Raw genomic sequence first — 23,858 nt, 5'->3', positions numbered from 1 at the left:
CAGATGGACGCGTCTATCTTTCCTACCCCCATCATCTTTGCTTGACCACCAGCCATTGGTGGGTCCCTGGCTTTTGTGCAGTTGTTCCCCTTCCAAGGTTGAACTGGCTCCCCTGAGCCTTAGTTACTTGCAGTAAGAGCTGGTACATTCAGAGGTGGTACATCCCCTTTACTCCCCCCACCCCACCTCTAGCATGTAGCCCCCAAGAGCTTCTCCAAAAAGAAATTCAACGCTCCATCTGAAAGAGGCTCAATGCCTCCCCTGCTTTCTCCATATTAACACATGTAAAGAAACACACTTGTGAATTTGCTCCATTGCTAAGAAATTCTGCTCACTCCTTTCAGCCTTGCACATTAAGATATATGACAATGTAACTAAACCAGGGGTTTCAGTCCTTTTTCTGTTTCTCCAGCTGTCCTCTTCTGATGTTTGGTTCTTTGAAGTTGCTTCTGTGCTGGCTGTTACCAAGATAAACACATTTTGCTATTCTTCTAGACTCTTATCTGGTATGAAGGTTTAACTTGGGTAAGATATTGGTGTTGTTCACACTAATCTTCTCACACAGACACAGAAATGTTCCAGACCCACACCACACAGATCTCCTTCAATCAACAGCTGTGAATAATACTTCATAAGCGAAAGATCTATTTGTATAATCCCATTCCCAAGGATTTTCTTTGGATGAAAATTTTCCTTGATATCATGTTGAAGAGGAATATAGCACAAGATGGCTTGCTAAGTGATGTGTGGCTTTTGCATCACAGTCATTCTTTTCAGGCTGCCCCACCCACACTCGTTCCCTTTGTTCCAAGTATTTGCACTAGCATTGCCTATGCGGTCCATGCAGCCACGCTTCTTTGCCTTCTCTTAGCTACCGTTGCAAATCATTCTACAAACACCAAACCTTTCCTAATGCACCATTTCTTTTCTTTTCAGCCACATAATGAAATCTAAATAGTAGAGCAGGAAAATGCCATGAGTCTACTCTATTTGATGGATGCTGCAACGTTGATCTATAGAGTGGAGCCCCAGCTGGGCACTCCTCAATATATCGATTTATTCAGGACAGACAACAGAAACGGTGACTGTGCAAATATTAACTGCATGACAAACACAACAAACTCTAACCTTGTTTGTCTGCATGTGAGTTCATATCGTGTCTAGGTTGAGAGCATAAGCTGGAAGCAAGGAAGCTGCATCAGAATTTATTGTAAGCAAATGATCTCTCTCCTCTCCATCTGTGATATGGAGATAATGGAATCATACCGAGGTGCTGCACAGATTCATGAGAATGTATGTGAACTGTTTTGAAAAACAAATGTTAGATACTGGTGCTGAAATGACTGATGCAGTACAGTACAACTGTTGATTCATGAGTTAGTCTCAATCAAGCACAATAGCCGTCCCAGATTTATCACATCTGCAATTATTCTTTGACCTTGTCTGTTTGTACCATTTTATTCCAATAACTTGCATGAGCAACCGGACTAAACTCCAGTTCACACAAGCAAGTTCATTATTAAGTAAAGACAATATCAAGCAGCAGACAGAATGTATGAATGAATGGTCACACATCAAAAAAGTATGGCTTATTTGTGCCATATGAAACCTCCCAGTGACTCCAATCGACACAGTAAGCAGTTTAAGCTCACTGTATGTTTCTTTAGAAGTGATATGCGTGATATGAAGAGAGGTGTTTAACCCTTCCCACCATCCAGAACATCTCCCCACTGTGGCCCTCTCTTAGATGCTTCTTTCCCAGCCAGGGAAAACTGCCATCTGGGAATGTTTGGTATTTATTCGCTATAAGCTGCAGTGTGTAGTCCAAAATCACTAGAAGTACAGAGTATGTCTTTTTTAAACTAGCTGAGGAGAAGCCTGAGGAGAAATTTTAAGCATCCATTTTAAGATCAAATTTTCAGATCTCCACCTAACCTCATTGAGCGAAGAACTTGTTGCAGTATTGCAACATCCACATCTCACACTCCTGACTCCTAATAGACATGGCAAGACTTGTGTGATAGCCACAATTTTTACGTCCTTTTCCCACATCACACATATATTCCTGAGTGCTATTGCTGGGTGTTGCTAGCTTGAGGATGTGGCAGAGTTATAAATGAAGAGGAGATGTGCTCCGAGAGACAGACCTTTAAAGTTTGCTTGTTTTGTGTCTGCTTTTAGCAGAATTGGCTATGTGCACGTACAAAGGTGAAGACTGAAAAAAAGAACAATGACAGTTCTCCCTGCCCTTTTCCCAGGATATTATAGGGAAGAATGATGTATGCTCCAGTCCTTCAAGCCAGTGAGACCAACACCCCCTTTTCTCCACCCAAATTAAACAAGTTCAGCTCCTTTCTGTGGGGACTTTCCCATCAGTCAGCTCCATGAAAGTCACTGTAATTTACTTGTGAGTAAGGCCATTGAAATATTGTGTTTACTGCTGAGTAAGCATGCATTACAACTAGCTGTTTCTTAAGCAAGAGGACACCACAAACATGATCATGGAGGGGGATTTGCAAGTCTGAGATTAGTCCTGGGTGGTGTGAGGGTGGTAGGAGAGCAACTGAAGGATCTTTGAGTGGTTGCACCAGTTTGACCATCATCGTTATCCCAGGAGACTTGAGTGCCTTGGCTAAAGTGGCTTGAGGCAGTAAATGACTGAGCCAAGCGTCATGTTGGAAACCATCTTGCAATGTAGAAAGAATTCAAGCATCATTTTCCCCTTGTTCCCTTTTACCTAAAAACAAAATAGATGGATTGTTAAAGCTTAGACGAACCGGTCAAGTATAACCAAAACCCCAAGGCATGCTGTTGGGTACAGAAATCAATACAAAGTAGCAGCACTGCTCATATGCCTAAAAGAGAAGGGTTTGTAAACACCAATTCCAATCTTAAGCTGGACACATTCTGGCCCCGCACAAATACTGTTCCAGTTAAGTGCTTGGGAGATCACATGTCTTGAATTCGCTTCCAAATTCAAATGTTCCTACAAAATGAAGAACTAGCAATTTAGTTCCTAGGGTGGCTTAGTTCCTCCCACTATATTATATTTTAAAGATTTAAATATTGTATTTTAGCCTCCTTGAGACTATGGTAGTAGGAGGCACATAAATGAAAGTATAAATAAATAAAGTATAAAATGTCCACATCTCAAATTCTCTTCACATGTGAAAACACAAGAGTCCCTAGATGTGTGTGTGTAGTACAGAGTCAATGGTGAAGGATGGTGCACTTTGTAGGCAAAAACATTTGAAGAGCTTACATGGCCTTTTCCTGGCATAGACCATGCTATGCCACATTATGTCCATGTTGCAGACCTGGGACAGGTCTCAGGTCACACACAGGCTCATTCACATTATTTTTATTATTATTATTATTATTATTATTATTATTATTATTATTATTATTATTACATTTCTATGCCGCCCTTGCCGAAACCTCGGGGCGGCTTACAACATGATAAAATACATTGAAATACAATAGTACATAATAAATTACCATTAAATATAAAAATACAAAAAATACATTGATTTACAAAAATAAAATTAAAATTATCAGTATAAAATAAAAATATAGGAGGAGAAAGAGAAGGAAGAAGGCACCACATGAAACTGGTGGTGCCTCACTAGTACTGCAGTTTGACGTATGCAAGAAGAAAACCTCCCCATTTTGTGATGATAGAGTAGCTTACCCTTGCATATCAATGCAACGTGGATACAACACTGTCCCATTCCGACACTGTACCCTAAAATCAGACTCTGAAGTTGAATATTGTCTGACATGGTATGGTTTGCAGATAAACTCAACAAATTCTCCATGTAGAAAATAAGGACGGTTGTCAAAACTCCATCTCATATCCAAATTATTCTTTGCCATCTCTTCATGGGATAAGATGCATGGCTCTTTAGAAAGCAAAAGCAATATTAATATTTTCTAACGATACCCTGTAGATCAGTTGCATTATGATTTTTACAGAGAATTCTGCCATACCCTATCTGTTTAAAAGCAAAAATTAATAATCAACTACAACAATAGCAAGCTTCCAAGTTGTCAGTCATTTCCATTTTGAAACTCAGTTAGATGATTAACCAGAAAACAACTGGTCATGTATGTGGCAAAAATCTTTATCATGTGGAACACCATTTTACAATAATAGGGTAGTATTTGAAATCCTTTATTAAGCTCTGAAAATTGCATATTCTTGGGGAAAGGATGGGTGTTCCTAAATAATATAATGCATATTTTCAGTGCCAAGTGCCATAATTAAGCAAACTTGCATGTAATTAATTACCTTGTGGCTGCTCATTGGCTTCTCTTTAAAATGGTATAAAAACATGAACAGTTTTCTAGAATGGACTCAGAATTATTTGGATCATGGGAGGCTGTAAGCCAGAGTACTGGCCCATCTGACTTGGAATTGTCTATCCTGCTGGCAACAGCTTCCCAGAGCTTCAGACAGGAGCCGTACCGAGAAATACCAGGTATTGAACCCGGAAGCTTCTGCATGCAAGGTATATGTTTTCCCACTATTTGAAGCTACAGTGGGAGAATGATAGCTGTCCTTGGTGCCATTTTTTAGCAGAAAGGCGATAAATAGATGATACGAGTCCACTTTTTATACTCGAAAAATGTCAAATGCTGTCCTAGATCTTACTGAGCAACACAAGGCTTAGTGAACTGACAATGAATCAAGTAAACTTGGAAAATATCATATTTTTATGATGCTCGAAAATGAGCAAGAATGTGCAATACCTATGCAAATTGGTGGGGTGGTCCATTGACCTCTTGAGCAAGACACTGTTCTGGACCCTTGCAAAAAGTGATATTCATGACAGCTGTACTCTGCGGATGAACCAGGGGCATAGTCTGTTCCCACCAATCTGGTAAGAATTCCATTTCTGATGGAAGGTGGAGGGCCACAGTTTTCACTTGGATCTGCAAAATGAGAAATGCATGCACTGAAAAGAAGTGAGAGAAAGCAATCCTAGATAGGTGTTTGTGACTAACACTGAACAACAATGGGGATGGGTGCATGATGCAAGAAATCCTACATCTTGTTATTTATGTTATTGGGTTTGGCTGACTGTTTCCAAATGATAATTTCAAGAAGTTTTGGATGCCAGTCTATCTACCCACAGTCGATCAATGTACTTCAAACTGAACATGCAGAAACTTCTGCAAGGAGGATCATATTTTACCTCTTAAAATACACTTTGGATATCTCAATTCTCCATTAACACATTGTACTAGCAGCTGAGATTCACTGATAGATGGTGGCAAAACATATCCTGGTTTACACACAAATTCAATAACTTCACCATGTAAAAAATTTAATTCTTCCAGAGTCCATTTCAGTTCTATGTTGTAAATGCCAACAGTTTCTTCATCAATCAAACATGGTTCTGCAAGACAAATATCAGTACTGAAGAGTGCAATCCTATGCATGTTTAGAGGGAAGAATTTCATGGAATTCCCAGGGCCTGGAAAATTAGGTACCCAATAATTTCCCAACCTAGCTGGCTCCAAATGCTTATACTGATTGGCATTTGTGGGGAGGTTATCCTAAGATTTCTGGTTGATTGTGCTTTCTTCTTCTCTCAGAATCCCCTTGTAGGTACACTGAGGCATCCAAGCCTAATGGTGATCAACAGTGTCATGTCCATCAGACTGAAGAACATGGCCTGCAAGGCCAGCACCACAGACATATCTTCAAAATAACTAGTCCATACTTTTGATGGATTGTTCCTATTTCGGCAACTCCATTCATAAAGCAAAAGTTCATTGAGCTTGACTGCTTGCTTATTTCTCGTAAAGCGGTTCTGAAGCTCACACTTGGTATCTAAACACCTTCAATTGTGCATTCAGTTTCAAAATTGTAGGGAAAAGAAAATTCCTGGCAATCAACAGTAGCTATGCTTTCAAAAGGTGTTCATGGCAAGCCATTTTTATAGGATCATAATGCATGGCCTCATTTGAAAACTAAACTTGCTATGTAAGGCACAATGATGGCACATAAGTCCATTTATGAATGGATGCTCAAGTTACCCAACTGAAAAGCATTCAGGGCAAAAACACAAGGTTCTCTGTCTATGCCCCTAGGAATGAATCCCTTCTAAGTGAGACATCTCACCAATTCTTATAGATCCAAGGCTGACACCATCTCGTGCATCTTTCCAGAGTGGCAAATGCAAAGAACTGCATCAACAACATTGAAGACCATGCAGCCAATGGCAAGAACAGCAAAATTATGCTGATTTATTCAGTTACTTGTTTTTCACAATAGAAAACCCACCATTTGCTGCAAACCACCCAGAGAGATTTGGCTACTCGGTGGCATAAAACAGTAATAAATGAATAAAATGAATGGGACCAGAAACCCAAGAATGCACCATGTTTGCAATCCTTGGTGAAAATGGCACTGCTGTAGACTTCAGTCTTTGCAAAGGTGTTTTGATTAAGAGGCACTGACAGAGACTCAAGTCTATTATTATTCCAGATCCCATTGCCCATTCCCTGAATTTCCATGACGAACTGTCACCAAGGTTCCAACAAAGCATTGTTCTGTGGAATGTTAGGACCTAGGTATGATCACCCCTAATTAAATCCAGAATTTCACAAGATACCCAGTACAAGGTGGTAAACATCTAGAGCAAAAGTGTACAACTTGTAACCCTCCAGATGTGCTCAGCTGTACCTCCCATCAGCCTTAGCCAACATAAGTTGAAGGGGGATGTGGGCTATAGGCCTAAATGCCCAGATAGCCACTAGCTGTTCACCTCCAGCCTAGGGGTTCAGGATTTGTGTTCTGGTTCCATCCTCACCAGCTCTATTCTGCCACTTCCATGTTATAATTTGTGCAATTGCTTTGTTCTTCTACAAAACTTACCTGAACAAACGGGTGGCTCTGTCCAACTTCCATGGACACAGGTCACTGCTTTTGGTCCTTTCATAACATGAAAGCTGACACATCTGTATTCCACTAAAGAACCAGTTTTGTAGCTTGTCATCCATGGATTAACTGCACTAGTAATCAAACCATGTTTAACTACAGGAGGAGAACTGCAGTTTCTTTCCATTTCTGGAAGGAGTGGAACTTCCATATTTTTTGACCTGCCGGTGTCTGGGATCAGAGGAAGAACTGACAGAAAGAAAATCTTATTACCAGTGATGATTATGCAATTTGCTAAATAATCATATAATTAACACCTATAATCTCAAGCTTTTATTTTATTTTTTTTCATCTTTACAAGCCACCTTTTCATCTTGCTGAATGAAAGGCTCTATGAGATTCTGGGAGATGGCTTGGAAAATCCAGATTTCACTACAATGAAGGTCTTGGCTGCACATCGTACAAATCTACCTCCTGCTGCTTCCTTAACTGGAAAAAGGATACTTTCTATATTAAGACCATGGAGGGATTTTTGCAAATTTTTACATGAAAGCAGCCAATCCACAACTCTTGAAGTGACATGCAGATCAAAACTTAGGTAACCTCTACGTTTCCTGTTTCCCTGATACAATTCTTGCAGTTTACATGTATCCAAACAGGCATTTGAGCATGTGGTTTGGGAGAAAATGTATTGATATCAAACAGTTCTGATCAAGGATGATCCAACATTTAAAGCTCTTTTAACTTCAGTTTCAAGAGGGGCTTTTGATGCAACTAACCAGTGCATTTGGGAGGCGAAGTCCACTTGCCATTCTCACAGCGGATTTCATCCGATCCTCTGATCTGAAAGGGGGGCTCACACTGCAAATGTAGTGTATCTCCATGATGGAATGTTCTTAAAGGGCTTGGCAATTTGGCATTAGGAGGCTGAGGTGGAGAAGGACACTTATTTCTTCTTTCTGACAAAAAGAGAGGAGAAAGACAGTTGATTTTGGCTGGGGTATTGGTACTGATAGCCAGAAGCCACTGTGATTAGGAGCTAGGCATGAACTATTGCCAGCAACCTACAAGGGCATTAAATATGGCCGCAGATCCTTGATAAGCTTCTGTAAGACACCTGGAGGGCTCAGTGAAGGTATAAGATCACTGCAAATTCTTCACCTCATTCATTACTATTATGATCAGCACATGTCATGCATGAAGCTCTGACAGAAACAGTGACTCACAAGGAGACCTTGCACTTGGCACCCAGTGCCCAAGAGTAGACCCCACAACCCAATGCAGGGACGACTGAGCCAGCTACTGCGTCTGGCCCTGAGCACCAGCCCGTTGAGCAAACACCTGGACCTTTATCAGAGACAGAGAGTCATGAGAAAGAGGGAATTGCAAGTTCTACTCAGAAAGAAGCAGAGCAAACTGTCTCCTCCCCGCCGACGCTGATCTCACTGAGCCAGAAACAGAAGACACAATAGGTGTCATAGATCTCTCAAAAGATGAGAACAGATGTCTTTTACGCAGATTTGAACAACTACAAAGTAGACAGCGTAAGAGGGAAGAAAGGCATGACTTGGGAGAATGATCCCACGTGGGCTCAGAAAGAGACGCCATTATAGGGCTGACATCTGCTTAGCAGGGACCGCTATTAGGGAACTTATCTATAGTATTGTAAATCTTGTAGACAATTAACATTAAATGACTTTAGTTTTATTGCTCTATGGAGAGTGGAATGTTTATATAACGGGTCCTCGACAGCACATAACATTTCTATACAGCCCATAGATGAAGCTCTTTGGGTGGTACACCACATTTAAATCACCCATCCCGATTTCGACCCAGCCCGACCATGCTTAGCTTCCAAGAGTGGGCAGGATCAGGCACTTCAGGCTTATATTTCAAGCTCATTCTTGAAATTAGGATGTTTACATGCCCTCTTGCTAATGTGAATTGGGACACTTCCAATTCACTCCCAATACTGACAGCCTCTGAAACAGAAGGAGAAAACTGTGTAAAATCCATGGCAAGGAGCATTGTTCTTTGGCTTTCTACTTGGAACCAGGAATCTGCAAAGTGTCTGAGCACCTAATGCCCCAGCAGCAATGTCTGCACTTCAGGAAGCCCTGCGACGAAAGCGATATCTGTAAGCATTTCTTTTGTTTCTTTGAGTATTCACATCCATATTCATCATTATGTGTATTCAGTAAGCTGTGCATCACTATCAGTAAACGTTGTCAAAGGTGCTTTCATTTCTTTTAAATTATCTTCAAATCAGAAGAAAGCTTCCTGGATTTTTTAAAAAAAGTTGGATTACACTCATCTTCAGAATAAATTCATTTAGAAAGGTCCACACAACAGTAAATCTGAGCTGTGGACAATGGCTCAGATCCAGAGATACAAGTGGAAAAGTACTTCTGCTTGCAGAAGCCATCCTTGACAAATTCCTCTGATTTTTCCCTTTGTCCTGTCCCATACTATTTCTGAAGGTTTTTCAGGCTCTTAGCAGATGATATTGTAAAAACAATCCTCATCCATAGAAAAAGGTATGTTTGTCATGGAAAAGCTCTCCTCATTCAGGGTAGAACAGTTTATTCATGATTACATTTCATAATAGCTGATTTAATTTGTGCTCATTCCTTTTGCCCTCAAAAAGTCAGACACAGACCTACCTTCCACCCTGTTCTCTGTTGGGGAACAAAATACCGCTCACATAATCCAACAAGCAGAATGTTTAAAACCACTAGCTTTCAGAAGGGAAAAAATAAGCTAAAGAAGAAACTGACATGCTCCCTACAAAAAGTAAGCATCTGATCTCTCTCCAGATGATGTTTTGTTGTCATGTATGCTTCCCATGTTGTTTTAAAACATACACAAAAAAAGGAGACAGCCTACTGCAGTTATGTGGGAACAGACAGCCAACAGAGGAGAGAAATTGATGGGATTTTTGTGGAATTGCTGGAGAGGACAGAGAAATCCCCTAGACCAAATTTCATAAAAACTGTAAAAGAATTACCTTCACATACTGGAGGTTTTGGGTACCAGCCAAAGTTGTAGCACTGAATTAGCTCTGGTCCTTCTAAGGAATAACCTTCCAAACAGAAAAACTGGACCACATCTCCTTCATCATAGCTCCCCTTGCTGGGATAGACTCCTCCATGTTCTATGGGACTGAGTAATGAACATTGCAGCTCTAAGAAGGAAGGCAGTACAAGGATAAAGACAAGCAACTGTCCTATTTTCCAGTTTTGAGAAATGTCAGTGCTATAATCAATGCAAAAGTTGGTCAAAGCAAGACAGAGCAGTTGAAAAGGAAGAGTCTATGACTCAACATACTAGTACACTTTGGAAAAAGGGACCAGCCTTGAGGATGGCATAACGCTTCCTCCATTGTGTTGCCTCCTGCTGTAAGATATCCATCATCACATTCATATTTGAGTTTTTCATTTAGGTTGAACACTCTTTGGACTGTGTGGTAGTGACCATGGGATAGGTCTGGTGCCGAACATGTGTCTTCAAGTGGTGTTCAGAAGAAGGGAGGAAGGGAAGAAAAAGAGCAACAATGGTGAATGCATTTAAAAAGTGATATTTTTGCTTCTTTCCCACCCCATGTCAGCACTCATTGGGCTCATGAATTATCTGGAGGCTAAGCAAAGCAAACCATAGGCCCCTGAGCATGAAGACAAACAAGAGCACCAATATTATGCATTGGATCCATTTGGATGCCACCCAAGCAAAAGCTGCTCTCAGACCAAACAGCCTGCCTTCATTCTGAGGCTTTATAAGGCCACATGAAGCCCTACTGGTTTCTTCTTGTTACCTCAGAGCTGCTGAACAAGAGCACCAGTCTAGAGTTGGCAGAATCCTCTGTCCTATATTCACACTTTCTCAAAGAATGATATGTTCCAGGGAGTGACTATCTCAAAGTTTCATGGGGTGGGGGGACTTATATAGCTGTGACTTAAATGTTGTCAACTGCCCAGAGAACTTGGGATATGGAAGGTATAGACGTTTAATGTCTGTGTGTTGGTGTTTCACCAAGTGGTGGCATAGAAGATTGGCACCTTCTTTGAAAATGAAGCCATGAAGGCCCCACAGAAATGGAAAGTGATGGGGGAGAATCTTATTTGTCAGCCTTTCTAATGGAGTGGACTGAACCCTGAACCCTTTCCTTCCATGAATTTTGCAATTCTACTCTCAGTTCAGAAACTGATTAAAAAACAAGTGCAAATGTGCATGCTTTTAAAAATGCAGGCTAATATAGAAACTGGGCAGAAGAAACTTGTGACTGAACATATGTGAAATACAACACAAACCAAACATAGAGTGATTTGTGCATCGGTGAGCTCAGGCTATGTGTCTGTTTAACATTCTTACCAATGACTTACTTAGGACCAAAGAAGATTGCCTTATGGGCCACTCTTATCTTAGACATACATTTCCTCATGAAAAATACAAGGGTTATGACTCTTCTTGGAAAATGCTGCTTTCAAGTCTTATTTCTAGAATGTCTCTCTCTACCCACCACATGCATGAGTCATAAAAATCATCCCGGTCAAATAATCACCAGATACATCCAAAGCACCCCAGCATAAGTGAGAACATTGCCTTGAACCATTTGAGTAACCTGTTGGGGACAGGTTTGCTCAAAGCCATACCAGATGTCTCCATGCACTGGGCCACAGAAGACCATCCATCTTGAAGACACTGTATTGTTTTGCCGCTGCTGCCCTCGGGTGTCCGATAGCCCGAATCACAACTGTACTGCAAGCTCTCCCATATTTTGAAGGACAGTTTTGTATCAGAGAAAACACCATGATGCAAGGGAGGTCTGGCACATTTTTCTAAACAATGTGGTGCGGGTTGAATAAAAAGATGGGGAAAACATCACATTATGCACATTATGCCTTTGTTAACACAACCACATGCTTACATGACAGTGAATCATATTGATAGAAAGCACACAGAAGAGATGCGGCCCAGGTCTGTGTCTGCACATTCTCATACATATAGCCAATGAACCTGCAGAATCTGGAACAATTTCATGCCACAAAGTTCGTGGATTTGCAAGAAGTACCATGTGGAACAGATGAAGGTAAGAGGCAGTTTAGTAGGATGGATGATTAAGTGTAATGAAACTGTATAGAACAAATACGATCCTTTTTTAATCTTTGCACATAGCTTTTCTTAGACTTCATATTTCACTATTTCTGATATGATTGTCTTATCTTAAAATTTCTGGGTGTCCTTTTTTGTAGTAATTTGTCCTACGATCAGCCTTTCTAATCAAGAGATCTTTTGCAGATGTGGGAGCTCCAGATTTGTCAGGAGTCTTCCCAGCAAAGGTTTCCCTGTTGATTTCGGTGGAAGGAAATCCACTTGTGCTGGAGCAACATCAAATCACAGGCAAAACTCTGCGTATGAGGTTGTGTATACTGGTTGCAGGTGCATGCGGATACAATATTCAGTTTGGAAGTTCACTGAGTTTTGTATTTGTGGCTGATCAATGTAACCTTTCCAGTAGACCATGAATCTGACTTAGGAAATAATAGCATATTTTTGTTTTATAGGTTGCTGGGAAGCTATTTAAAAAAATTGCCAGACCCACCCTGAAATTGACTGCTGATCTGACTAGATCAGTTCTTTCCCTCTTGTTTCAGCTGAAGGTGGCTTGTAAGATGCAAAAGAGTCCGGCTGCTCTTCCCTCTCCTCCATCCTGCTGGAATCACACCAACAGGGCTTTTGGATTTGTCAGAGGCTCTGACATCAGGGCTTTTTGCAAGCCATTAAATTGTTCCGCCCATGTACCCTTCCGGCACACCAAATGGAGAATCCATATGGACAGGTACCCTTTTGCACATCAAATGGAGAACCCATAGTGTTACTATCCGGATTGGCACCTTGAAATGTGCCAGTGGCGTTTACTTACTGTAACATCTGGGGGCTGGGGCCCAGCCTCTTGTTGTGCAGTTTATTCTCGCTCCTTGACTCCCACTTTCTGTTGTGTAACCAGCCAAACAGGAATATGAAAGCTTTGCATTTCTCTTCATTGGAAAATAATAATCTTGAAAACTATAGTAATATGGAGCAATCCTTCCATTTTCTATGTTGGGCAAGCTACAAGTCTTGTCTAGAAGAAATGGATTCATGTTCAGTGGGAAGCATTTATCCAGCATTCAGGCACACTTCAACTTACTCAATAAATTTTCTGCTATGACTTCTCCATAATTTAAGTCCTTGAATCCTTTCCCCTGAGCATTTAAGTAGAATTTTTCCTCATATTTCATCCAATTCCAGGGTGTTGCACTTAAAAGCAGGTGCTGAGATCTGTCTTGACTTTTCTATCAGCACACAAATCATTACATCTTTTAAATGCCAAAAATATCTCCATTTCCTTCAGTTGATCATATCTTAACTGTACATACCAGCACCACATGCAGAAAACATATGCTGCTTATGTGTGAAAAAATACATAGAAGTGTGCACACATGGACACAATTTGTACTTGTTTGATATATTTTAAATAATGAAATGCCACATACCACTACAGTATCTATTTTTAGCATGCACAGTAATTTACCTGCAATAGTATATTTCAGAAAATTTTGTTCAGAGGTAAGTAACCCAGTGCCTTCAAGGTGTTTTGGACTACAGTGTCCATAATCCCTGATCATTGGCCATAGTAGTTGAGGCTGACAGGTGTTGTACTTTAAAACTTCTGAAAGGCACAGTATTGCCCACCCTGTCTGAACACTGGCTTATTTAGTTTGCAGACTGGCTGTTCTTTATGTCTTGTAAATTTACCCTTCACCTACTTCCATGCATGATTTAAAAATAGATCCTCTTAATTTGGAGTTGCATGTGGATTTACAAAAGCTTAAAACCTTTCAAGCTTTCATAAATAAGCTTGCTTTAACAAATGTAGAAACACACATTTTGCTAACTCTTTTTAGTCCTAGAGAAATGTTTATAAAAGATCTCTCTCTCTCTCATCATTTTTCCAGATGTCACTGTCAGCATCTTCTACTAAAGAGATTAACGAGAATAAAAATTACTAATGCACATTTGCAATTTGCAGTCAATCAGTAAGTAGCCTGAACCTCACACCTCCACACACACACCCCCATTAGCAAATATGCCTGCCTGATTACCCAGAAGTGATTTTGTAGGAATTCTAAGTTATAGAATATTTACAAGTCTATATACAGCTCTGCAATGCATTGAACTATGAGACACAGTGAATTGTGCATTTATTAGATATGCTCAAGAAGAGAAAGGATCCAGGGTCTTCCATTTATAAAAGCTACAAATATTAACACCTTGAGGGTCCAGATTGCTTAAGAGTCTTCACAGTACGTGAGGGCACCGGTGTCGGTGCATTGTCTTGTGCATGCTAAGTAATATTAAGGACACGTTAATAATAACATTCATACTTTAGCCAACCTTCACTATATCTGAACTGAAAGCACATTTTATAGAATATACCATTTTTTAAAAGGTAAAAGAACAAAGACAGTTAAATACTTCTACCTTCTGCAAGAAGTTTTTGTGATGCAGCTAATAAAAATGAAAAAATCCATCTTTTATATCCCATCCTGAGTTCTCCCTGGTATATTTGTAGTTTCTCAGTTCTGCTGATTTACTGAAATTCTGAAGGAAATTGAGTTAATCATTTATCTGGCAAGCCCCATATTTGTTTCCACAGTGTTAAAGTTTATTCCTTAAATAGAACCGGGTGCAATTGCATATTTTATTGTAACTAATGAGATTTGAGAATAAGATTCCTGAATATTATTCCTAATTCCTCAAACACAATCAGAATAGTTTTTAACATCAGTCCTCTTTTAGAAATGCCCTAAATGCCTATATATATATATATATATATAAATAAAATCTATGTGAAACCCACCACTGAAGAGGTCAGCAAATCAGTTCAAGTGTATCAATAGAGACTCTGCAATGTTTGACTGATTCATTCATTACAAACGTTGATTTTAATAAGGAACCTTTTAGTATCCATTATCTTTAAGACCAGCGCAAAAATCACAGATGGCAGAAACTATTGCTCCTTAATAACTGCTTACTTTAGTGAACAACTGTCTGTGCAACATTTAATGCTATGCTTTTTGCTTCCTGTTATTTCTTTTGTGAGAGCATCTTTCTCATAAAGTGACAAATATCTTCTGAAGCTTCTCTATATGGAACCATGATAACTACATATGCTCAAGATGCATTTATCAGGCACACATCTGTACTTGAGTCCATACCTTGATGGTCCTTCTGTTACACCAGGGGTAGACAAGCTTTTTGTGCACATACATGCACACAGAACTGCCCCCTGCCTTATTCACAGACCCTCTCTCACTCGTTATGTGCTGTCAAGTTATGGAAAGCCTGTGAATGAAAGCACCTCCCACCACCGACAATGCGCCATCCTTGACTGCCCTACTCAACTCCTGTAAACTCAAGACTGAGGCTTTCTTTATCATGCATCTATCTCAAATTTGGTCTACCCTTTCATTTTCTGCCTTTGACTTTCCCTAGCATATCTTCTCCAAGACTTCTCCAAGTCTTGCCTTCTCTTGATGTGTCATCAGTACAACAGTTTTAGGTTCATCATTTTTGCTTCCAGAGCAAGTTTTGGCTTGATTTGATGTAGACTTTTGTTGGTCCAGAGTTGGTCTTCAGTTGATTATCTTTACTAGTTTTGTTATTGCTGCACTTCCAAGTCTCAGCATTCTCCTAATTTCTTGGCTGATGTCTTCTCTTGAATGGATGTATGCAAATACATATAAGCCAACCTTTGCAAAACCTTTCCTAATTTTGATTTCATCATTGTTGATATTTAAGTTGTATAATTCTTCTGTAGTCACGATTTTTGTTTTCTTAACGTTCAGCCGAAGTCCTGATTTAGACTCCTCCTTTCTCTTATCCAAATCCAGTTTTCCATTCTGTCCTCTCTCACTTCCACCCCAGGATCAGAAGATACCAAAGCATACTGCTATTAAGGTTTTCCGTAAGGAAGGGGAGGGAAATCTTCACATGAATTTTATATGCTGTCTTTTCTAAGACAAGGAATACTTTTATTTCCCTGATCACAGAAGGAACTGATTTAGTTCATCTTACACTATGGTTTCTCTTTCAAGAACAAGATCCTTGAGACATAAGCTCCAGAGCAAACAGCTAGAGCATCTTTCGCTACTTTAAGATAATATGTACATTCATGCTTCATTGTAACATCTTACTCTTGACAATGAAACAGTGGATAATGGAGGGCTAGGTTCACAAAAGATACAGAATCCAGAAAAATGGGACTTTAAAGAGACTGGAAGGCAGAGCTTTTCCTCCTAATGGACACTACTTTTGTTACGTTTATATTCCATCTCTTTTCCTGCAAGAAACCAAGGCACCTTTTATAATCTTCCTCTTCATCTTATCCTCACAACAGCTCTGAGTGGACTGGAACCTCCAAGTCTCAGTCTAACACTAACCATTACAACACACGTCTTGTGATTCTGCAGCAAAAGAATTTCTGGTAGGCTGCCACTAGTCAGGATGCATCTTCTGTTGCAGGATGCTTGGAGACTTTCCAGAATCCTATTGCCAAGGACCTTTGGCTCATTCTCAAGGAGGGGAAAAAGATATTTTGTACATTCCTTCCTAAAGCCCAGAAACACTTAAAAAAGCAGTAGTTTTGTAACTATGCTGTCTTCCATGTGGAAGAGTTCAGTGAAAAACCCCTTTTGAAAACAACAGTCTAATGTCCAAATATAGAAAGGCATTTATTTAACAAAAAGCAAAAAGAAAAGAAACAAGGGCAGACACAAAACCAATCAAGAAATGAGACAATTATACACATACACACAATTCAAAAGGTCAGTGTAACTTATCTAGTGCATTGCCTAGTTGAATACAGTCTTGGGTCCTGGAGAGTATGTCAAGTTCGTTGTAGATAGGATGGTCTGATAGACAAACACATCTGGCTTCCAGTTAGGGTATATACGCAGCTCTAGAATGCAAGTGATCTTTTTAATGGGGAGCTCTGCTCAGTAAAAGCTGCCTCCCCATAGCAAAGGCTGATAGTTGGCCTGTCAAGTAACACAATAGCCTCCATTTCTGATGTCAGTGGTCTAAGCAGCAAGGCAAGAAAATCACTCAGTGTCCAAACCTGCCTTCTTAATGACTATAGCTTGCAATTCAAAAGCCCAAAGTGGCTGAAACCTACTCAAGAATGGGAATTAAGGTTATAGTTGCGTGTTGGAAAGAAAAGAGACAAGGCTAGATAAAACTATTTAAGTTTCCCAGTAGGTTGCCAAGTTTCCAAATGCTCTAAGGCATACTATGAATCTATATCAGAAGTAGAGATTTGTTACAGGGCCAGAAGTGGCTAGGGTACTGCTGGATCTCAGGGATTCCCCCAAAGGCTGTAAGGCAGCTCACAGGTAGTCAAAAACCATAAAGGCCACATAGAAGATAGGGAAGAATTAGTTTGGTGATGGTAGTTCTCTGTATTCCCAGGCTACTCATCTGTCTAGCTTTTTTTTTTTTAGTACAGCTGGCTCAGGAAATAGTACCTTAGCCAATTTAACAGAAGCTCCAAGGTGTAGGGTGGGGGAGAGAAAAAAGTGAAGACTAAGCAGGGCTTAAGCCCAGAAAGGGATTAGTAGAGCAAATGTGTTTATACTTTGTCAAACAAGAACGTGAAGGTTATTCCAAAGAGAGAGGGTTGCAATCTGAAAATACAAGAAAAAGAGCAAAAGAAAGTGGATTTATTACTGAGACACTGAATAAGGGCAAATTCTTGGCAGGATATTACACCTAGGGAGACCCTATGTTCCTATGCTGCAATAAGGCATCCACAGAACAAAAATATAGGGAAAAGGCAGAAAAGCAAATTAACTGGAATTTCAGGAGGGTTAGGCAAAGTCTGCTAATAAGAATGCACCAAAAAGGATATATATTTTAAGAAACAAAAACCAGGCATTTTTCAAGAACCATACCTCAGCACTTTTGTCTAGAACTGATCAAAAGAAATATCTGAACTTGCATGTATACAACAGAAGCTCAAGCAGAATTGTTCAGAAATAGCCTGTGATCTATATACTTGTTATCAATTTAAAGCCATTTGACACAATTCATGAACAGGGGGTCACTTAATAAGGAAAAAATTATGAACCACCTTCGAAAAAGATAATTTAAGATGTAGCGAGACTAACCTCATTTGTAGCTTAAGAGAGCTAAGAAGTTGCAAATCCACATGCTCTAATAGTTCAACTAGTATGCAGCATGTACGGTTTAGGAGTTCAGAGTTCAGAGTCCTGAGCAGCAAGAGGGATTAGGAGAGTCCTGCCTGCTACTGATCTCTGTGCGCTTTGAGTCTACAGAATTTGGATTTTACATATAGGATATTTTTCCACCCCCATTCTTCACACTTGTGTGGCTGCCAAGAGAATGATTGTGTTTTGGATTATCTGGCTACATGGATAAGCTCTGCAGTCAACACAGCTCTGAAGAACAATGAAAAAGACTTTCAGAGATGCAAAAACTTGAGGGGTGGAGCAAAGGTCAGTACTGAGCAATCTCTTCTGAGACTTTTTGCCATAAAACTGCTTCAGTTGAATTTGAATAAGTTGCTTAAGAACAAAGTTGTCCTTTCAATGCGTATGCGAGTTAAAATTACCCGGGGTCCCTTCACCAAAAGAGAGAAGGATGCTGAAGTAGAATAACCAGGATAGGGACTTAGGATGCTATAATAAATCATGGAAACCAACTTCAAAATATAGTTTCAGATTATGCTCTGTTGGCTGAGAACTAAGGTACACCATGATAAAAATGTGGAATAATTTATGGATTATGGAAATCTATAACCAGATAATGAAGGTGCCAGAGTTCTTATCTTCTTATGTTGTTGTTGAACTTTCCTAAGTGCAAACTGAGTAGCTGAAAATACTCCAAGATTTTGGGGGGGAAATCTAAGTGATAAAAAAACAGCAACTTACTTTTCTGTATTACTGCTCATTATTCATAATTTGAAAGGTGGCATGTGTGTCTACACTTGTTAAATGTAACAGCTATTCTAAATTCCCAAATAAACCAAAACAGAATATATAAGACACAATAGCCAACTATTAATTAAGCCTTATTTTTCTGCTTTGTTGTATAAAATGGCAGTCTTACAAAAAACAAAGCTTCTGTACACAATATAGAGCTTGCTAGTTACAAATCACATCCAAGTAATACTGGAGTCTTTATTAATACAAAATATAAACATATTCATCAGCTGAGATTAAAAATTACAATATAGCCTAAATATCACAGCTCAAAGATACTGATAAAATGTTAATAAAGTCAGTCTACATAATGGCCCAGTTTGTATGTCCCAACAACTTTTTTTATCATACATTATTGTTACTGAGCAAGAACGCTGAAAGCAGGAGTGACTAAATATAGGGATATTCCTTCCCTGGATTGTTTGTCATGATATGAAACCAGGAATTATGCCTTGCTTCTGTCCTGACAAGCCAAAGAAATAACCAAGTGATAAAGTAGTATGCACCACTGTTCACACTTTTTGTGATGGGCAAACTGGGCCCAGTATGGAAATTAACATGGAAGTTGCCGTCCCTTTTTTTAAATGGCGTAATTGCAGATAATTTCAGGAATGCTGTTATTCTTCAGTTGCATGAAATTCCAAGTGTATCCAGTACCATTTGAATGGCCTGCAGTGGATCAACGATCTCCTGCATATTATCTTTCCTTAAAACCCATTCTGGTCTTTGCCTGTGGGATGAAAAAAAACCTTTAAAAAGAGAAAGCATGATTTGTGAACATTTTAAAGCCAGAAGTTAACAATTTAGGATTTCTTACGTTGAAACTAGTCTTGTTCTTCGAGGAGTCGAGACACAACTATGCCCATTTTTGTATGCGCCAGACTTTTGTTTTGCAATCATTCTTTGGGCATCCATTTGGTGTTTACGAGCTGTGAGTTTAAACAGGCTTTGAAGACGAGTGACCACTCGAGGATCGCTTCGGATCTCCTAAAATGGGAATCACCATTTCAGTGTTAAAGGTAGCCTAATACTTTGTTGAATGATGCCTGAAAGCATTTCAGTTTTAGAAAATTCGTTGGACTTATTCTTGCTGGACTATATTTATTCACACATTGCTAACAGACCTGGTCTCTACCCATCACAGCACTTCTGTAACCTGTGAATTCTTATTATGAGAAAAGACACACTGAAGATTAAGCTCAAAGGGGTGATGGACATATCCCTCACACACACTCAGCATTTACCCAAGGATCAAACCTAGCTTTTAATTTTAACAAAGACCACTTGTTTTATTGCATCTTTGTTATAAAGAGATAGTACACATGGTTAATACTCCTCACTATCCAATCCATGAAGTGGGGCCATTGCAAAGTATCAGTGATGCCTCCTAGTGACAGCTTCCAGGCCAGCACCCCACCACAATCCCAAACTCCATACCAGCAACATCCACGTCTACTTGGAAGCACAGCATTCTTTTCCACTGGCACCTTTGTTTCCAGAAGCATACAGAACCAGCTAAATCAACACTCAAGTAGTGTCCTTCACAAGGTAAGGCATGATCAATAAGATTCAAGTTTGAAGATCTTTGCGTTACTGATACATTTATTTTGTAGAAAAGTAGGCTGAAAGATCTTTTGCAGCATAATAAACTACCACTATATTGTTTTTTTAATGCACAAAATAGCATCTTTGACAAAGAGATGGTTCACATATAATAACGAACCTTAACTATGACCTGGTCTGGACACACAAGAGTTGGAGGCAGATGGAGATTTGCTGCAGTCAACGCATTGTTGCCCGGCTAACCACTGGGTTACTTTGTCATTAAACAGCTCAGCAGTCCAGGTTCAGACAAGCCATAACCTACAAAACAGTCCTCTGCTGTTCATGCACAAACACCCATTGGTTTAAAAACGAGTGGGCACATAGAACCTATGGGCTGCTGAATCATAGGTCACCATTACAAGTGAATCCAAAACTATGGGGCAACTATGGACTGTTAAACACGAAGAATCCACAAAAAGACTCTGATTTGTTGTTCTGTTCTGAATCCGGAGTTGTTTAAAACATGGGATGTTGTTACATGTTAATTTGTGAGATGTTTATTGGTTTATTTCACCAGACTACAAAGGCAGCAGGCAAGAACAGAGTAACAACAACAAAAACACAAGCGCTCTGTAAGCCATGACTAAAATGCTGCAAAGGATTTGGAGGAAGCAGGCAAACAGGGCGAGAGGCAATCTCAGGAACTGAGCAACAAACAGCAGTTTTGCTTGATCTTGCTTTTCTAGCCAAATCATGAATTAACTCTGGGTAAGGCAATGACCCTGAGGTTAATTAAACTACAGCTGTCATTATAAGTGAACCAGCCCACACTGTCAGCCAGGTTTATATACTAGCAGTTTCTTTTTTAAATCTCTCCTGTTGTTCCTCACAACACTGATAACCTGAAACAGAAAGATGTAGGTCTGGGGAATGCGGGGAGAGAGGATTAAAGCTTACATAAGCTCTGTTTAAATCCTGCGCAAGAAGAGCAAACAGGCAGCATGTCTTGGTAAAAATGCTTCCGCCTTTCTCTGAAGTTTTGTCACCAGCTCTCTCTCTGTACATTTGAAGTAGATCCAATAAAGTTTCTATGGAATTTCCCACTTCATAAACAGCTTGAGTAGTCCTGTCATACTTGAAGAAAACACAATAGTTCATATTAAGCACACCCCAAAGAATCACGTATTTGAGTAAGCCTGTTCCACCGCACTTCAAATAGTTAGAGTGGGCAGATAGACTTGGTTCAGACAAAGGCCTGTCATGAGCACACATGACCTGCTGACCCGTTTTCACTAGACCCAACATTTCAATATATGTCATTTAGCTGAAAGACAAAAATGATGACCTCTTCAGAGAAGCAGAGACATTATCATTAAAATGCAAACCTATAAATGTAGGTTGCTTACAGCAAAACTTAAAAGTAAATACCTTTGACAAATTTAGTAGGACTTGGACTGAATATCTGATAACATCCATGCAAGGGACACTACGGTTGCAACTCCGTATCAAGGTAAAAATAGTGAATACTGCTTCACTCTGGGCCATATTTTCACAACAAACAGGTGATAGTCTAGTTACAACCTCTGGTGGAAAGAAAGAGAAAGAGCGAGACTGAGAATCATACTTCAGAATTGCAATAGCTGGCACAAGTAGACTATGGGAAGGAAAAATAGTTTTAGTAACCAGTTGTACAATCCCTATTCACTTGATTTATTCCAGGATTTCTCAATTTTAGACCATATAGTAATGTGGAGCCACAGTTCTAAATCAGGCCAGGAGGCTCTCTGCTACAGAGCTGCAGTCCCAGTGCATGTAGAGGATTGGGGTCACTGTGAAGTGGGCAAGATCAGTCAGTGCTTCTCCCACTTACCTGATTTTACTCAAATGACCAATAAACTAAGTGAACTAGCCTATGAATGGGGATAAAAAAGTCCACCAAGATATCTGGCTTTGTGTTCCTCGGTCCTTGAACTAAAATGGGATGAGATAGGATGCCATCCTACCTCCTTTGAAATAAATGAAGCAGAATCCAGCCAATCCATCCCGCCCATTTTTCCTCATTTTGAACACTACTGCTCCTAAGATGAAATTAAAACCCTTCACTCATGGCCCTTTTATTTTGACACCTTTGTACATGTAACAAAGTAGTCATTTGTATATTGCTGTATCAAGAAATATTTTATACAAGTAATTACTAACCCAGGTCTTTTAAAGCTGCCAAAATGTAAGAATAGTGTTTATATTTGAGAAGATGATCAATGGCAAGTGAAGTTCTGTTACATAGCTTCTTCTCTTCTTTGCTTTCTTTAGTGGCGATCAACAAGCTATCTCGGAGAGCTTTCGTTTTTGCAGTATCTGTCTTCTTCCTCCATGAATATCCTCGCCACAGTGCCTTATGAGAGAATGAGGGGAGACAAAAGATTTCATATACTGAAGAGCAAAAGCGGAGAAAGAATCTTACCAGAATGCAGGGAAGTACATAACTTTGAACCTCTAGTTTTGCAACTAATTCCAATCTAATTCCTCTAGTTTTGCAACTAATTCCAATCTAATTATCACCAGCACTACCTGGAGATGCTGGGGACTGAACCGATATAGATCCCTTACATTTAAATCGTTACTACTACTGTGCTACAACCGTCATGCACCATGCTCCATTAACATAAGCAGGAAACAAACACAAAACATTATCATTTACAACTCAAAAGAACAGAATGCGTCCATATATGCCCTCCCGCCCCTTGACATCAGCAACAGATGCCCTTCTCCGGAAACCCTCTGTGAATGATATTAGGAGACAGAGTACCCGGAGGAGGGCCTTCTCTGCGGTGGTGCCCCACCTGTGGAATGCGCTCCCCAGAGAGGTCCACCTGGCACCATCGTTATTTGTTTTTCGGCGCCAGGGTAAGACCTTTTTATTTAAAACTTATTTTAAGTGTTAATTTATTATGTAGGATTTAAAAAATTTTTAAGCTGAGATGCACTGGGTTTTAATATTTTTAGTGTATAATTTTTGTATAATTTTGTATGTTTTTGTTGTGAGCCGCCCTGAGGCTTTGTTGCGATGGGGGTGGCATAGAAATGTTTTAAATAAATAAACAAAGGATGTTTCTTTACCTGAAATTTAATTATTCCATTGCTTGGGGTCTTTTGTCCCTGGTGTTCCTGAATGACAGCTGCACTTCTGCAATGCATCCACCTCCTCACCAGTCTTTGCAATTTAATAATTTTTTCACGATACAGCAGGTAATGCCTCCTCTGCAGTTTTGCTCGATACCACCGCTATTTAAACAGATGGGGCAGGGGAGAAAGTCTTTCATTTTGATAAAGACACCTCAAATCTTTTCTAAAGAATTGAACTTATGGTCTAGATCAGGGTACAC

At 39.7% G+C, this 23,858-nt stretch overlaps 2 protein-coding genes across 4 annotated transcripts in view; both read right to left on the bottom strand.

Annotated features, from left to right (window-relative positions):
- Window positions 1-1,893: 1,893 nt before the first annotated feature.
- Window positions 1,894-14,499, bottom strand: F13B (coagulation factor XIII B chain). Of its 2 annotated transcripts, XM_044432503.1 has the most exons (11): window positions 14,411-14,499; window positions 12,810-13,010; window positions 11,539-11,724; window positions 10,217-10,393; window positions 9,897-10,073; window positions 7,669-7,848; window positions 6,887-7,138; window positions 5,199-5,402; window positions 4,753-4,935; window positions 3,692-3,902; window positions 1,894-2,737 (listed from the first exon to the last, which is right to left on the bottom strand). In XM_044432503.1, the coding sequence occupies exons 1-11, from the start codon at window positions 14,472-14,474 to the stop codon at window positions 2,734-2,736; spliced, it is 1,839 nt and encodes a 612-aa protein (XP_044288438.1). In that variant the 5' UTR covers window positions 14,475-14,499; the 3' UTR covers window positions 1,894-2,733. The 2 variants fall into 2 exon arrangements, with proteins under 2 accessions (XP_044288438.1, XP_044288439.1); XM_044432504.1 differs by lacking the exon at window positions 11,539-11,724.
- Window positions 14,500-16,643: 2,144 nt separating this feature from the next.
- Window positions 16,644-23,858, bottom strand: part of ASPM (assembly factor for spindle microtubules) — a 29,160-nt gene continuing 21,945 nt past the window's right edge. For both annotated transcript variants that reach the window (XM_044432366.1, XM_044432365.1), the window contains 6 exons: window positions 23,593-23,757; window positions 22,675-22,867; window positions 21,904-22,058; window positions 21,433-21,609; window positions 19,748-19,917; window positions 16,644-19,660 (listed from right to left, as the gene is read on the bottom strand). In XM_044432366.1, the coding sequence (XP_044288301.1) occupies window positions 19,555-19,660; window positions 19,748-19,917; window positions 21,433-21,609; window positions 21,904-22,058; window positions 22,675-22,867; window positions 23,593-23,757 (966 nt within the window). In that variant the 3' untranslated portion in view covers window positions 16,644-19,554. The remainder of the gene's footprint in view (window positions 19,661-19,747; window positions 19,918-21,432; window positions 21,610-21,903; window positions 22,059-22,674; window positions 22,868-23,592; window positions 23,758-23,858) is intronic.

Source organism: Varanus komodoensis, unplaced genomic scaffold (assembly GCF_004798865.1).
Source record: "Varanus komodoensis strain SLA01 unplaced genomic scaffold, ASM479886v1 scaffold24, whole genome shotgun sequence".
NCBI classification, from domain to species: Eukaryota; Metazoa; Chordata; class Lepidosauria; order Squamata; family Varanidae; genus Varanus; species Varanus komodoensis.
Note: the sequence above shows the minus strand (reverse complement) of the source record. Positions and strands in the feature narration are given on the sequence as shown.

Coding starts and splice junctions, on each gene's coding strand:
- F13B (XM_044432503.1), bottom strand. CDS start 14,474: ATGGGATATAAAAGATGGATTTTTTCATTTTTATTAGCTGCATCACAA. Junction 7,849..9,896: donor AAAACCTCCAGTATGTGAAG/GTAATTCTTTTA, acceptor TCTTTTTGTCAG/AAAGAAGAAATAAGTGTCCT. Junction 4,936..5,198: donor TCCAAAGTGTATTTTAAGAG/GTAAAATATGAT, acceptor CTCATTTTGCAG/ATCCAAGTGAAAACTGTGGC.